We start from the raw sequence: 13998 nt of genomic DNA on the forward strand, positions 1-13998 counted from the left end.
TTACTGTAAATTTTGTATTTATCTTTATATTTTATATTTAAGGTTCTGTATATCCAAAGAGAATTATTACTTTTCAACTTCTCTCCCAGGAAAAACACAGCCTGCCTCTTACCCTAGTAGCGGGCACAGTCAGTAGACGAATATTCACAATCATCATGGATATTCCAACTGGGGAGGAGAATCAACATCACACTTGATATTATTTTGAATGAGAAGAATATACACAAAGTCTGTGATTCCTATTATGTTCAGGAAAAAATAGGAAATGTTTTCTTAAAGTACAGCCAAAAAACCAGACTATTGTTTCTCCTGCGGTTGGGTTCACAAATGTTTTCCCTCCAAATAATACCCATCTTCCTGTGTTTACATTCATATACCAACAAAAAACATTCACCAAAGAGTTCCAAGTGGCCTTATGAGTGTGGTTTTCGCCTCTTTTTTTGAGGAGGTGTGGGGGTGCTCAAAGGGGAGGCTGTTTTGTTTGTGTCCGTGCGCGCAAATGTGTGCACACATGCACACACGAGCTTTTCAGACCAAAGATTTGACTTCTGCTATGTTGATCCAAAAACCAGTTTGGCTCTTACTTACATTTATGCTAAATAAGGGCCACTGGTAATGCTCATCTCATTTAACAAGCTTTCACTCAGTCTCTACCATCATTCTTGCATGGAATGGCGCTTGCATTACATTGTTAGATGTCACAACTAAGGTTGCCCAGGTATCTTAGCTATGCCTGCAACTGCAACATTCACTGAATTTCTTGAATTTTAATACTGGCTTTGAGATACTTACAGAATTCCTGTAATGTTTATCCTTCAGTTGCCAATAAAGTCTCACAACGATTTTTTTTTTTTTTCAAAAAATATTAATTTGAATATAATTCAGAGTTCATATGTTGAAATGTCTCCAAAAATCGATACCAAAAAAAGATTTTACTTGTTTACACAGAAACTGGATTTTAGACTGAGAGTTACAGAAAAAACCTTGAATTTAAGGCCCTTTATATTCACAGTTATTCCTAAGTTCCACCGTCTCCCCCATCCTGTCTTTAGAAAGTCTTCATCTTTTGATTTCAGTTTTCCCACCCCCTGTTAAACTATACCCATAAAATATGAGTTTTACAATATCCTGTATTTTATAAACCATGAAGTAACTTTTGAAAAGCCAAAAAAAATAAAACCAAAGACAGTGTGGCTAAACAACAAGGCCAAGAGACTTTTAGAGGTAAGAAAATACTCTTCAAAAAGCTGAAGTCATGCCCGAACAAGTTCAGAACCACCACCTTTGGCACACTGAATATAAAATCATGATAAAAATGGCCAAAAATATTTGAGAAACAACTTGCTAAAGGCATAAGAACTAATACCAAATCCTCCTTGAACACGCAAAAGCAGGAAGCCTGCCAGCATCCACAGAGCCGACAGATGATCAAGATGTAAAAGCATGTCTTCAAATAATACATATGACCATTGAAAGAAAGCGACATGAATTTGGAAATACTTTTCATGAAGTACTTTTATGGTGATGCCTTTTTTTTTTTTTTTAAATAAGGAAGGTATTGAAAGATATGTCTCAAACTGAAGCTTCAATAGAAGGATTTTAGAACAAAATTAACAAAAATTCAAGCATAAACCCGACTGCGTTACTAACTGTGGCACTTAAAGTAATACTTTTCTTTCTCCAAGAAAGTTTCTACAAAGGTAAACGATCACAGAATAAGAGAAATGTTCCCAGCAAAATTTAAATAACGGCTTCTAAGTACAAAAAGAAATGAGAAATCTTGCGAAAGTCATCCTGCCCTATTAAAAACAATGATATCTCCAGCTTATAAAGTCCCCATCTCATAAATTGCTAGAAGCTTGGATAATACAGTGGAGGTGCTTTGGTCAGTCCCACACTTTTCCCTGGAGACCTGCAAACACCCTCTATCTGAAACAGGACACCCAACTATCTGGGGCTCTAGTTTGACCCAACGTGTCCATTCTTACGTCCTTCCAATTCCGCATGAATTTCAATGCGCAAGAGTTTGTATTCTGTATACTTTGAATTACTATTCCAAACTCTCCTTTCCCCACACCAGAGGTTTTCCCCAACCTGTTTGATCTCTTGCTTATCATAGCCTCCAAAACCCAAAGACATGAGCAACTTCATAAGTATGGAATTAAAATAGTTTACAAAACCTGGCCCTTAAAAATTGCTTGTATGAAACCTATGCCAAAGAACATCCTTTTTCAAGACTGAATATGGAGCCTGATATAACAAACCCTCATGGCTTGAATTTCTATCCCCAAGTATCACTAAAAAAAAGTTTAAAAAGTCTAAACCAGCACAAATGTGAAAGCTTTTATTTCCCAAAGAATCCTCAAGTTAAAATGATTTGGTTTAACATACATTAATACTTAATAATTTAGAGCATACTTTTGATAAAGCTTTAAGGGAATCATAGTTAAACTCTTATCTTCATTCAAGATTTTTGTTTTAAATACCAAATGCAATTTGATGAATCAGCTATTCTGTGAAGTCATTTAACAATAAATATTAAAAGTCTCCACATACAGCACTCAATACACACAGCAAACAAAGCCTAATTTTCTCCTTTTTTTTTTGTCCCCCCCCCCCCCCCCAACAGAAAAAAAATTCCCTGTAGAAAATGTTGGGATAAATTTGTGCCAAATTTACCACTTAAAAACAAATTAAAATGACGAGACACGTGAAATTAAAACAATAAAATGTTATATTGTGAAAACCAAAGAAATCTAAACTGATTGTACATTTCAGTTATTTTATGTACATATTTTAAATGCTTTTACATACAAGCGTAAATGTCTGGATGTATAATGAAACATGAAGTGAATGTGCATGCGCACACAGTTTTTATTTATACGTAACATGCAAGTTTCATTTGTTGTGGTTTTTTGTTTTTGTTTTTGTTTTTGTTTTAAATATATGTCCACACAAAACCAATTTACAAGAGCAGGGTATAATCACTATTACAAATACAGTCTAGTTTGATTTTAGGTACACCAAGTGACAACACTTCTCTTAGCAAGCACTATCAATCTTAGAGCTTTCCAAGTCAAGGCATCTTCTAGAGTTTAGGCAGTACCTTTATTTCCTAAAAATTTCATCCAACAACAATGTATGTTAACATATTATTTTCTTGCTTAGCCTTGGCAATTTCACCTTTTGAATATTTGCAGATGTTTATGCACCAATTCCCATCTCCTGTTGTGATCCAGCCAAGTTGTAAGTTTCATTCTTTCAAGCTTTCCTGTAATTTCATTTTTCCATCCCTCTACCCCTTAATTAACTTCACGGTTCATATTGTTGGATGCTCATATTTTAAACAAGAGTCAGGCATCAATATATTTTAAAACTGCACTAAACAAAGTGCATTATCAAATAAAACATTATGAGCTTCTGGAAATGGAAAAAAGAATGGTATTGATTACAGAAGAGTTCTCACTTCCTGTAAACATTTCTATCTCTCTCTCTCACACACACATACACATACTTTAAAGGAAAGCCAGAAACAAGAGTTTAATTAAACACCGCTAGTCTGAATTCCAAATCACTGAATAAACAGCTGGCCATGCTTCATACACCGCCAGCAGTCTATTTCAATTAACTGGGATTGGTATTAATGTAATGTCATGGAAGCTAAAAGATTTGAACCAAAGAAATATAGATATATACGTGTGATAGTTATAAATAATATAACATTAAAGTATTTTCCACTATGTAAAATTGGTACCAGCAAAAAGAAAGGAGACTTCTCTTTAAGGCCATCACTAAACCCAGACATCTCCTTTAAGTATATCAGGATGCTTGCCTGTCCTTGCATAGCCTTCAAATCCAGCTGACTTTGTAAAGAAGATTTAAAAGAAGTTTTTATTTAGTTTAATAAAGGTGTCCTCCTCAGCTTTTCCACAAACAATCTCTAATATTAGGCTTATAGTCACTAATTATTATGGTCCCAAATACGGCAATATTTAAATATATTTGCTTACACCAGTAAGCATTTATTAAACTAAAATCAATATGGTGTTCCTTGATTAGAAAGATCTTCTGACACCTCTGCGTCCAGTAGGACTTTCCTTTGCATAAGCACTAAAAAGGACACTTGCTATTACTAACATTGAACTTAAGGGTGAACATCTACACAAATTTTCAAGAGCACCAGACAGACTTAAATATAGGGGAAATTAGAAAGATATACAACTTCAAAAGCAACACAGGATATTTCTGATGCTCTTCAGCCTCTGTCAAATTTTAGTTCTACACCGTTACCTCGCTGCCCCCGCTATTTCTGTAACAGGACTCTAACTCTGCAGTACTCTTGGGATATAGTTTATATTACCCAAATCTGAACTCTGCTGATTTTTTTCATCTCTCCCTGTACTGAACACTAATAACTCTGACCATTAACCAGTCATCCAGATCATAAATTTTGCATCCTGACACAAGCATTTACGAAGAAGAGTTACAAGTAGTTTTTCTGTTTGAGACTGTTCATGCAACTAGGAAGAAAAATGAAATGAAATGCAGTCTTTTCAACTGCTTTTACGTGGGAGTTGCAAAGTAAAAGCAACTCCTGCATAACTTCACCTTAAGGCTTTTGTGTTCTCAGTATTCACCCCGTATCGTGTAACAATACAGTCATCTTTTCAACGTCTGTTCCTGACAAGTTAAAAACATCCTGGCTTACATTCTCAAATCTTACACTGCAGTGTGAGCTATCTTCCTAGTCATCTTTTGGTTGTTTTTTGTGTTTTTTTTTTTTTCTTTCTAATTTTTACTATTTCTTCAGTCCTGTTACATTGAGTAGATCTGTTGAAAAACTTGTTTTAACAGTCAGGATCTCCAGTGCTCAGCATGCCAACTGATAGAAAAGCTCTGAGTGACAGCTGGCTGACAGACATCAAATGAACAAAATACTTTTGTGTGTTCAGGATCCCAAGACTTCCAAAGAAGAGAAGAGAAGCTACCCTAATTTTACATTACTTTCACAGTTTCTGACTAAACATTTTCCATAACACTTATTGTAGTCATTTGGTTTTGCCTTTTCCCCTTCCTTTTGAGAGGAAAAGAGAGATGAAGAACAAATTCAGTTAAATATTCACCTAACATAGTACTTAAATATTTTTGGAAGGAAAAATGCAGTTTTGTAGGATTTTTGTATCAAAGGGACCCTCTAATTATCTTAGTCCTCCACAGAAGGCTTCCAGTCACAGAAGCATACTGTGTTTAACACAATGTTAGGCTTATAGCAGCACTTCTTTACAGGACGACAAGCCCCTTAATACATAACAAATACAGTACATCCTTTCAGCGCAACACAAAATCTTCTGAACAGGATAAACATTCACATGGTTCTTAATTTGTTTTTTTAAGTGAAGTGACCAATGTAAGCAACCAGTGGAGATTAAGTCACAGATTTCAACACAATACTGACATATATATAATATATGTTTTATGTGTAAATAAATGATACACATATAGAACATAGGCTAGAAGTAATGTTAATATCTTAATTCACCACTCACAGAAATACTTAATTTGGAATTTGTAAATTAATTACAGAGAAAGATATCAACTTTTTGAAATATTTATAAAAGTAGCAAATACCTGAAGTACTCACAGCAGTGGAGTAAGGGGTATGAGCTCCTGTATTTTCAGCCCAGCAGCCACAACCATAAAGAGCTGCCTAAAGAAAGAAGTGCATCTTTCATAAATTTAAGTATACAAGGGTTTTGGTCTGTTCCCTTCCCTTAAAAAAAAAAAAAAACCACAAAAAACCCCCACAAAAAACCAAACCCAAACCCCCCCCAAAACCAATAATCAAAACCACCAAAAAGCCCCAAACCAACAAGAAAAAAGAAACCCAAGAAAAATCCAAATATTAATACAAGAGATACATAAGAAAATTGTAACAGTCAAAATTGCAATTCCAATCCATTTTGCTACAACTTCTTTTACTATTCTTCAGAACTAAGTGATTATCATAGAAGTACGGTATTCTAACCTAACTTTACAGAAAATGAGGGTAGTACAGATATCAAAAGACAAAATAATTCCAGCTGCTCCCTATTTATATAAGGTCCCTTTCACTCTACTATTCCAAAAGAAAATCTTAAATACATTTCAAAAGAGAACGTAGCTGTTCAGCAATGGAGCATGACATTTCTGATGCACCTCAAAATTCCCTCACCTAATAACAATAAGGAATGCCTGTACCTGATGTGTTCTTTTAATACCTTGGTCACTTCTACCAATTCACAAGATCATTTAAAAATTGATGAGGACAGCTTCCCTAAATATTGCTGAACATCTTATTTAAAAACACTCTAAGCATTTAAGAGACTATTTGTGGTATTAAGGAGGTATTTAAGCCCAAGAAACTTATCAATAGCTCTGGCAAAAGGTAACTAACTACAGAACAACTTCTTACCTACCAATGTTTTATAACACTGATGGAGGACGCTAAAAACAAAAACTTGCATTCTAATGCAGCGAAAATGCCTTCAGAGTTTAATGGGAAGGAAGGGAGGACATCAGTTTGCTATCACAGCTCTTGCTTAGTGTCACAGTTGCTGAACAATCATTCCCAACTGAAAATGCATAATCACCTGACCAACTCTTCCAGGATGCTTTAGTGCTAAACCTCCACTGGAGACAGCAGCAGCAACGTTTCCTTCTTGGTCAACAACAACTGCACCAACTGTATCCAATGTTCCTGAGTCATTCTCCTGCAGGACACACAAACAGAAACAACTACTAAAAATAGTATATTAAAGTCAGATTATACTTCTTAGAAATGTGCAAACTAATGAGCACAAAACCAAGTGACAGGCTGATCAACAAAACAGATTTGTTATCATGCACATTGTACCGATTGCGCTGCCATATATCTTCCCAAAATGCTCTCTTGCCTCAGACAGGACCTGAAGAAAACTTCTCGGGCAACAAGAAGGTAATAAACATCTCAGAACTCATCCAGTGCTTAGATTACCTGCCTTTACTCACAAAAGCACCAAAAATGCTGTTTTCTTAGTGGTGGGCACTTGTCCATTAAGAAATGATTCAGCAACACATTCCAAAGATGCCATATCGAAAGGCCTTTCCCAAAAGCTTTGAGATGGCATTTTCGGAGACTCTGATCTTTAAAGCTATGTATGATTAAAAAAAAAACCAAAACAAAAAACACAACAACCCCCAAAAAAACCTGAAACCCACAAGAAGCAGCTTACCATGTAAAGAGAAAATTCTGATATTCTGAGCAAGACAATAAATAGAAGCCTTGAGAAGAAATCTCCCCCAGGACGGATTCTTTCCCCCAGACTTGTTCTCAGTTCGGCAATCTTTAGTGGCTTCCTGGTTGAAAGAAATTACCCTTCACTCCCTCTGGGTCACTAGAAAATCATCTTTACTTCAGTTGCTTCTGAGGCAGATTTGCTCCCCTAAAAGCAGGTTTTTGAGCATTCATTCCTGATGCAAGCTCTCTGCCTACTGTCTCACAAACACTTCAGCTGTCTCACCCTGGATCGTTCCGTCCTTCCCATCTTCCTTAATACACCATGTTCAGTCACTCTAAGAGAAAGAGCAGTTTCTCCTTCTCTGCCTAGGCTTGCCCTAGGTTCCCTTCTCTGTAGAACCCAGGCCAAGGCACTCTGACTTCATACCCAATCACACACTTCTGATGGGGCACAGCATGCGGTGTACATAAAATTAATAAATAAAACCAATACATCATCCGTCACATACTCCAAAAGATGAACGCTGCTGTTGCACAAGCCCTCAAGCCTTGAGCTGATCAGTCTTTCCTGTATAAAAACTTACCTGCATTAAAAAAACCCTATATAAACTTACCTAAGCAAATAAAATGTATACATACAAATGTATATTTTCTGGAGTAGGATCCAGAGGGAAGAAGGAAAAAAAAAATATCTACACCCAATTATTCAACTTCAAATTATCACATTCCCATCATCTACTAACATTTCCTTGGGCATACAACGTCACTTGTTAAGCAGACTTCTTAGGAGACTCGTGCTGATGATACTCTGGCCACACTTAATGCCGGTCTTAAAAGGAAAAATACACAATGCAGCACTACCGTGTTTTACAGTATTTTTCAAGCTACTGGAACTCCTCAGCAGGAGCGTCATCCTTGGCTTTTACCCAGAGCAACAGTAAGTTTCTTCTCTTTACCTACACCTAGATCTTCCTGAACAAGTTCTACACTCAGAAGCTGGCACTAACCATATTCAACATTAACATAGACAGACGTCCGAACAGTAAAGCAGAGCAACTGCTTAGAAAAAGAGAGGTGAAAAACTATAGATCTAGGGTCTTAACTGACATTGGGAAGAAGAGCAAGTTGAAAAGCAGAGGAAGGTAAAAACTAGGATCGGGGAAGGCAGGAGAAGGAGAGGCAAAAGGAATTTTGAGGACTGGAGCAAAGGAGATAAGAAAAGAGCAAGTTCCCTTCCAAGTTGTAAAGATAAAAGAAAATTAAGGAACCCTTCCTTAACATCTCATGGGCAAACGTATTTCATATCTGCCAGGACTGCCAGCCACAACCTAATTCAGGTATTATTAACCCAGTTAGAACAATACTATTCAGTGGATTGAAAAGATCTTAAGCAGCAGAGCAGGCTGCTCACTGGAGGTGCAAGCTCCCATCTTTGGAGGTTTTCAAGATCAGACTGGCTAAAGCTCTTCCCAACATGAATTTTCCTATGATCCTACAATTTCTTTATAGAGGAGAACTACTAATATGATGCAGGTTTTGTTTTCCATCCCCCTGCCCCCTGTTATCAAAGGAAATTATACCCACAACAAACAACTTGATTAATAGACAACTACAGATATGAAAATCAAGCCAGTCAAAGTTAAGAAATGCCAGAATTAAGGCCACCTGTGTAATCTTAATTCATATTAAATCGAACACTTGGGGCTCCCATAATGAATAGAAATACATTTTAGAAGGATGAGGCTCAGTGTGGATCAGTATGTTTTCCATATCATCTGACAGCGAAGAAAAAAAATGCTTGCAGCCTTCTTTTCAGCATCTGTAAAACTCTTTGCTCAATCTGCCATCCATCTTCCGCTTTAGCTCTCACATGCATAAAATATTTGCCTTCAGTAGCTATATAACTAATTTCTTTTTTCAAAAGAAATTTTAATCAAAAAACCACAAGCATTTACAAGTATATGTTGCATGGAAACTTTCTTCACCATTATTTCCTTTAAAAGGAGATGTATTTCAAATCAGTATTTGCTGTCAATTCAGTGGTATACTTCGCTTGCTTTGGCTTATTTTATTTTTAAATGGGGCAACTTAGGAGGCTGGAAACCTTTTCTAAGGGAAGCAATTTTTTTAACCTGGCCCACACAACCTTCTGAAGGAAGTCTGTATCACTGAAGCAAAGGAATTCTGTATTTTCCTTCTCATTAATATGTTTGGGGGTTTTTTGCGATCAGAAAAAGGAATCACTGCTGATGCTATATTTATCCTTACTCAACAAACTGAAAACCAGTGAGAACCAGTTCTATTCCATATCCAATGGGAAAAATATGTTGTTGGATCTATTCTAGACCTATTTTTATGTTTGCTCCCATTTCAACATACCCCTCCACACAAAAAGGCATTATGCGCCTGAGGAAGAATGCACCTGGTGAGAAGACTTTCAATGTCACACATTTCAGCTCTTCAAACCATATGGATGTTGAAAAATACAGGATCCTGTCAAGCTAATATTAAGCCAATCAACAGAAATACATTAAACACTACAATTCCTGAAGTTCTTTTAAAAAAAAGGTAGGCAAATTTAACATACTGTCAAAAGTCCAAATTCTATATGGGTCCAACAGGGACTAAAGGAGATCCAGCTTGCTTGCCCTTATCTTTTTGATTCATTAATTTCGCACCTTAGATTTAAAAATTTTGCAAGTTCCAAAGGAAACCTGATTCTTACTTGCTGATATCTGTTAACAAATTCCGTATCTGACTTCAGCTAATAATTTATACTAACACATCCATTGCAAAAGCAGTTTGGGGGGATTTCAACAATGTAGTATTGCAACCTAACAATAATCTATTATGCAGTTAATATTTTACATGGAAACAACTGAAAGTCAATGTCAAAAGTAAGACCGCACATTACTGAATTAATTTGCATCTTGCGACAGGAAAGGAAGTTAATTTCATGAAATCATGGACCAAATATTCAAAGTTAGCTAAGAACATACACACAAAGCAGGAAGATGCTCATCTGCACCAATGCAGAGTTCTATCAAGTATTTTAGAAATCTCATCCTTCCCTTCTACTGCACAGAAAAGAAAAAAAACCAACAAAACATAGTCATCTTTCACAAGCCCCTAAGGAAGGAATTAACAGTTTAGGAGAGCTCTGCCCAGTGCCCGCTGAAAGATATCTACAGACAGGGCCTTTTCCCTCTTGACTTGAAATTGTTCTGAAATTCCATGAAAAGTAATTACCATTAAATCTCATCTCTCAGTATCATAACTGATAAAATGCAAAATGAATCAGATTGAAGCAATTAACATCTATATACTATTACCCGACTATCCAGACAAATAAATAGGATTTGATATTTGGTGATAATTAGATCAAGTAGATTCCCCTAAAAATATAGGTTTTTTACAGTATCCTCCTACTCAGAACAGGGCAACATATAAATCTTCTAGCACGTCCCATGTTGGCCCTTTACAGATCAAGTGGGAACAGAGAGAAGCACAATAGTGGAGAGCGTTATCTAGAAAATAACGTATTAACAATTAATATATTTTGGTCTTTTGAAATCTCAGATTTGAGGTGTTCTTGATGGAGCTCTTCTGCTGATTACTGCAGTATTTAACAAGGTGAGAGGTAATTTTTTAACGAAAATTTTATTTATTGATGTATTTTAAAGAAATACTTATAAATCCATCTAAGTCAAGGGAAAATGTCACTATTCTGTGAGCACTGGGACCAGTTAATACATACCAATTTCTAGAAACGTTTTCCTCTAGGGCAACTGACAGCATAGCACGATGTACTCTCATAGCAATCTGATCTTGACAGAGTACGCATGATTGGTGAAGCACTCATATGTTCAACAAGGAGCAGTTACTATCTAATCATACAAAGCTCAATAAACAACCCTAGCCTTTCCAGTTTAATGGTTGTTTGGTACGTAAACAGAACACTTTGTCTGACCTCCATGTTCAAGATGAGGGAATTATTTCATACTGTATTCCACAGATGAGTTTTGTTGTTTTCTTTTGTTTTGTTTTTTAACCGGAATGGATGAAAAGTATTTAGGTTTCTTTTCCCACATTAAATCGATTTTGAAGTATACTTTTGAAGTCTAAAAAGCGTTATTACCATCAAAAACCATTTCAGCATGGATGTAGGACAGAAAATTTATTTCTTTTTTAAGGGAAAGGAAATGCATAAAATTCAAATTCCTGTTCAAACTGCAAGAAGAAATCAGACAGACAGTAGGACTGCCATAGTTGACTGCTACACTTACAATTACCCTCACACAGCCATAAAAAATTCAATTTGAGGAAAAAGTTAAGTGATTAAAATTCACCATGTATCATGGGAATGATGCATATTGCTATGCATTGACCGTTGCTCACCCAAAGACTTCAAGCTGGAACTAGCTAAAAGTTCACGTGGTATGTTTCCAGAAGATCAATGACAAAAAATACAACACACAAAATACTTCAATGAAAAGAATGTATTTCTGTGCGACAAAGACAGACGTATTTTTCTTCTCTAAATACGTTCAGTGTTATTGTCTCAATACAGTAGCTGAAGAATATGAAACTGAGTCCATACATATAATTCAAACTGTTGGGCACATACTTGAGTACATATGTGAAACTAGATAAAAAACAAATCAGTTTTAATAAACCTCAAACCAAATAATGTTATTTATGGAGTTAACTAACTAGCCTATAAAGAACTAACCTATAAACACTAGCCTATAAAAAAAATTCATGTGCACTGGAAATTCTTAGTGCCACTGTTACTCAAAAAAAGAGAGGACAACTCCTCTTAAAAGTAACTTCAGCATAGTTGTAAAAGAAGTTTGTAACAGCAGAAGACAAATTAAAAATAGGGCTTTCAGCCAAACTCTACTGAGCTATTTTCAATTACAATTTCCTCTAGTAAAAGACAGGTTAATGGTAAGAAGACAAACATTTACTTCTGATGTTTACTGGTGCTTGAGGTGAGAACTTCGGAATGGCATCTGGCTGAATTAACACATCATAGCCAGCTCCCTTATGAATATGTTTAGCTAATTCACAGACAAACAAAAATGATTTCTTACGTATGTAAATCAATATGTAAGTCACTACAACTTAAAAAAAAAAAAAAAAAGCCTCCATTTTCACACCTTCAAAATTTGGTAAAATTATTAACGGGTCTTCCTGTGTGCAATCGCATAACCCTCTACATATCCTACACTGACCAAGCAATGAAAAATACAGCAAAGACAACATTCCATTTACTCGTAAAATAAGAGTCCTTTGGTGAGTTACGCTGCCTACTTTTTCCATACAATCTTTATTAAATTTAAGCAGCCTCTCATTCTTTTTGACCTTGGTATAATTTAACTTTTACTGAAAAGTAATTTTTAAAACTGCATGTTGATTTTTAGCTAGTGGAATTTATCAGCAGCTAAAACTTCCAGGTAATTTCGGCCTTTTTTGGTCTGCAATACTGTCTCTTCTCACAGGCCTTTTGGTGATGATTTCCATTCAACTTCAACTTTGTTAACATCCTTTCTACCTTGCTCTTCTCCCAACTTCTAAAATTTCATAGACAAAAAAAATGACGAGAATGTATAACAACTGTGCAGTACTGGCAACAGAGGCACATAAGCTAAGCTGCAGCATCAGGTTGAAGCAGGTGAGAGTCAACCTAAGACAATGAAACGGCTATTAAGTCCTGCTGAAAGGGACAGGTCTGCAGCTCCAGAGAAGCACAGAAAATAAAAAAATTAAATGAGTATTTATGAATTAAAGCTTAACTTTGACAAGAAGATTAACTTGTAATTATTCAAGTATTTAAATGTTTTTTAAACAATTATTTTTAAACCTTTCATGAGAGCTCAGCTTTGACAATACAAGTTTTGGGATGACAGATCATGTGCCTCATCCTTGCTAAATGACCCTTTTCTAATAGCTTAGAGAGAATTATTCTACTTTTTTTTTTTTTTTTAGAATTTGCCCTGGTAGAATTTGATTTTTCATTCCTATTTCATTTTGAAAAACTAAACTTCCTGTAAGGCTGCAACTATCTTACACCCTGTGGATAACAGAAGCGGTCTACATTGTTAGCACGGTTTGGTTTTCATCCCCCCTCCATGGACAGGATGTGCCCAGAAAGCTGACAAAGCCAGTGCGTTACGTTACTGGATTACTTACCGGTGAGTAGAGCTCTATTTGATCACCTCCTTTACCTACCATCATTGGCCTTTGGGGGTCTCCCACAAGCGCTGCACATGACTCTGGAGCCCTTGAAATTTCAAATTGCAGGTCGGTAAGCTCATGCATTGGCATATGTTTCAAGCATTGACTTGCCCCTTATTACATGAACATCAATACTGCACAGAGACCCCTCCTCCCTCAGTTACATTTAAACACCATTAGTTTCACAAGGAGGTACGTGAAGTTCTGTAAACAGGAAAAGTTCCAAAACTAATAACTGACTCCCCCCCACCCTCTATCCTTACTTTCTTTACAGGTCTTATCTCCTTGAAAATAGAAAAATTAGCACCCTGCTAGGGACAACTTCTTGTCTAAGAACACAGAAGAAAAATGCCTAATTTATCACTGGTTTGCATTTGCACAGAGAATAAATTTTTTTGCCGATTCTCTGGGATTTATACATTATTTATATCAGCATATGCAACTACATAAGGCAGTGGTCAGTCAGCTTACCAAGGCAAAGAGAAATGGCCAATCCGAAAGGC

The 13998-nt window shown here is 36.1% G+C and overlaps 1 protein-coding gene across 5 annotated transcripts in view; it reads right to left on the reverse strand.

Annotated features, from left to right (window-relative positions):
* The window catches only part of TASP1 (taspase 1), a 93805-nt gene that overhangs the window by 35595 nt on the left and 44212 nt on the right, over positions 1-13998 (reverse strand). For all 5 annotated transcript variants that reach the window (XR_015708264.1, XM_087774892.1, XM_087774891.1 and 2 more), the window contains 2 exons: positions 6630-6749; positions 5629-5707 (listed from right to left, as the gene is read on the reverse strand). Coding sequence is in view for 4 of the 5 variants with exons in the window: in XM_087774892.1 (XP_087631018.1) it covers positions 5629-5707; positions 6630-6749 (199 nt within the window). In the remaining variant the exon portion in view is untranslated. The remainder of the gene's footprint in view (positions 1-5628; positions 5708-6629; positions 6750-13998) is intronic.

This window comes from Nipponia nippon, unplaced genomic scaffold (assembly GCF_047370975.1).
Source record: "Nipponia nippon isolate SJK-2023a ecotype South Korea unplaced genomic scaffold, ASM4737097v1 scaffold_4, whole genome shotgun sequence".
Classification (NCBI taxonomy): domain Eukaryota; kingdom Metazoa; phylum Chordata; class Aves; order Pelecaniformes; family Threskiornithidae; genus Nipponia; species Nipponia nippon.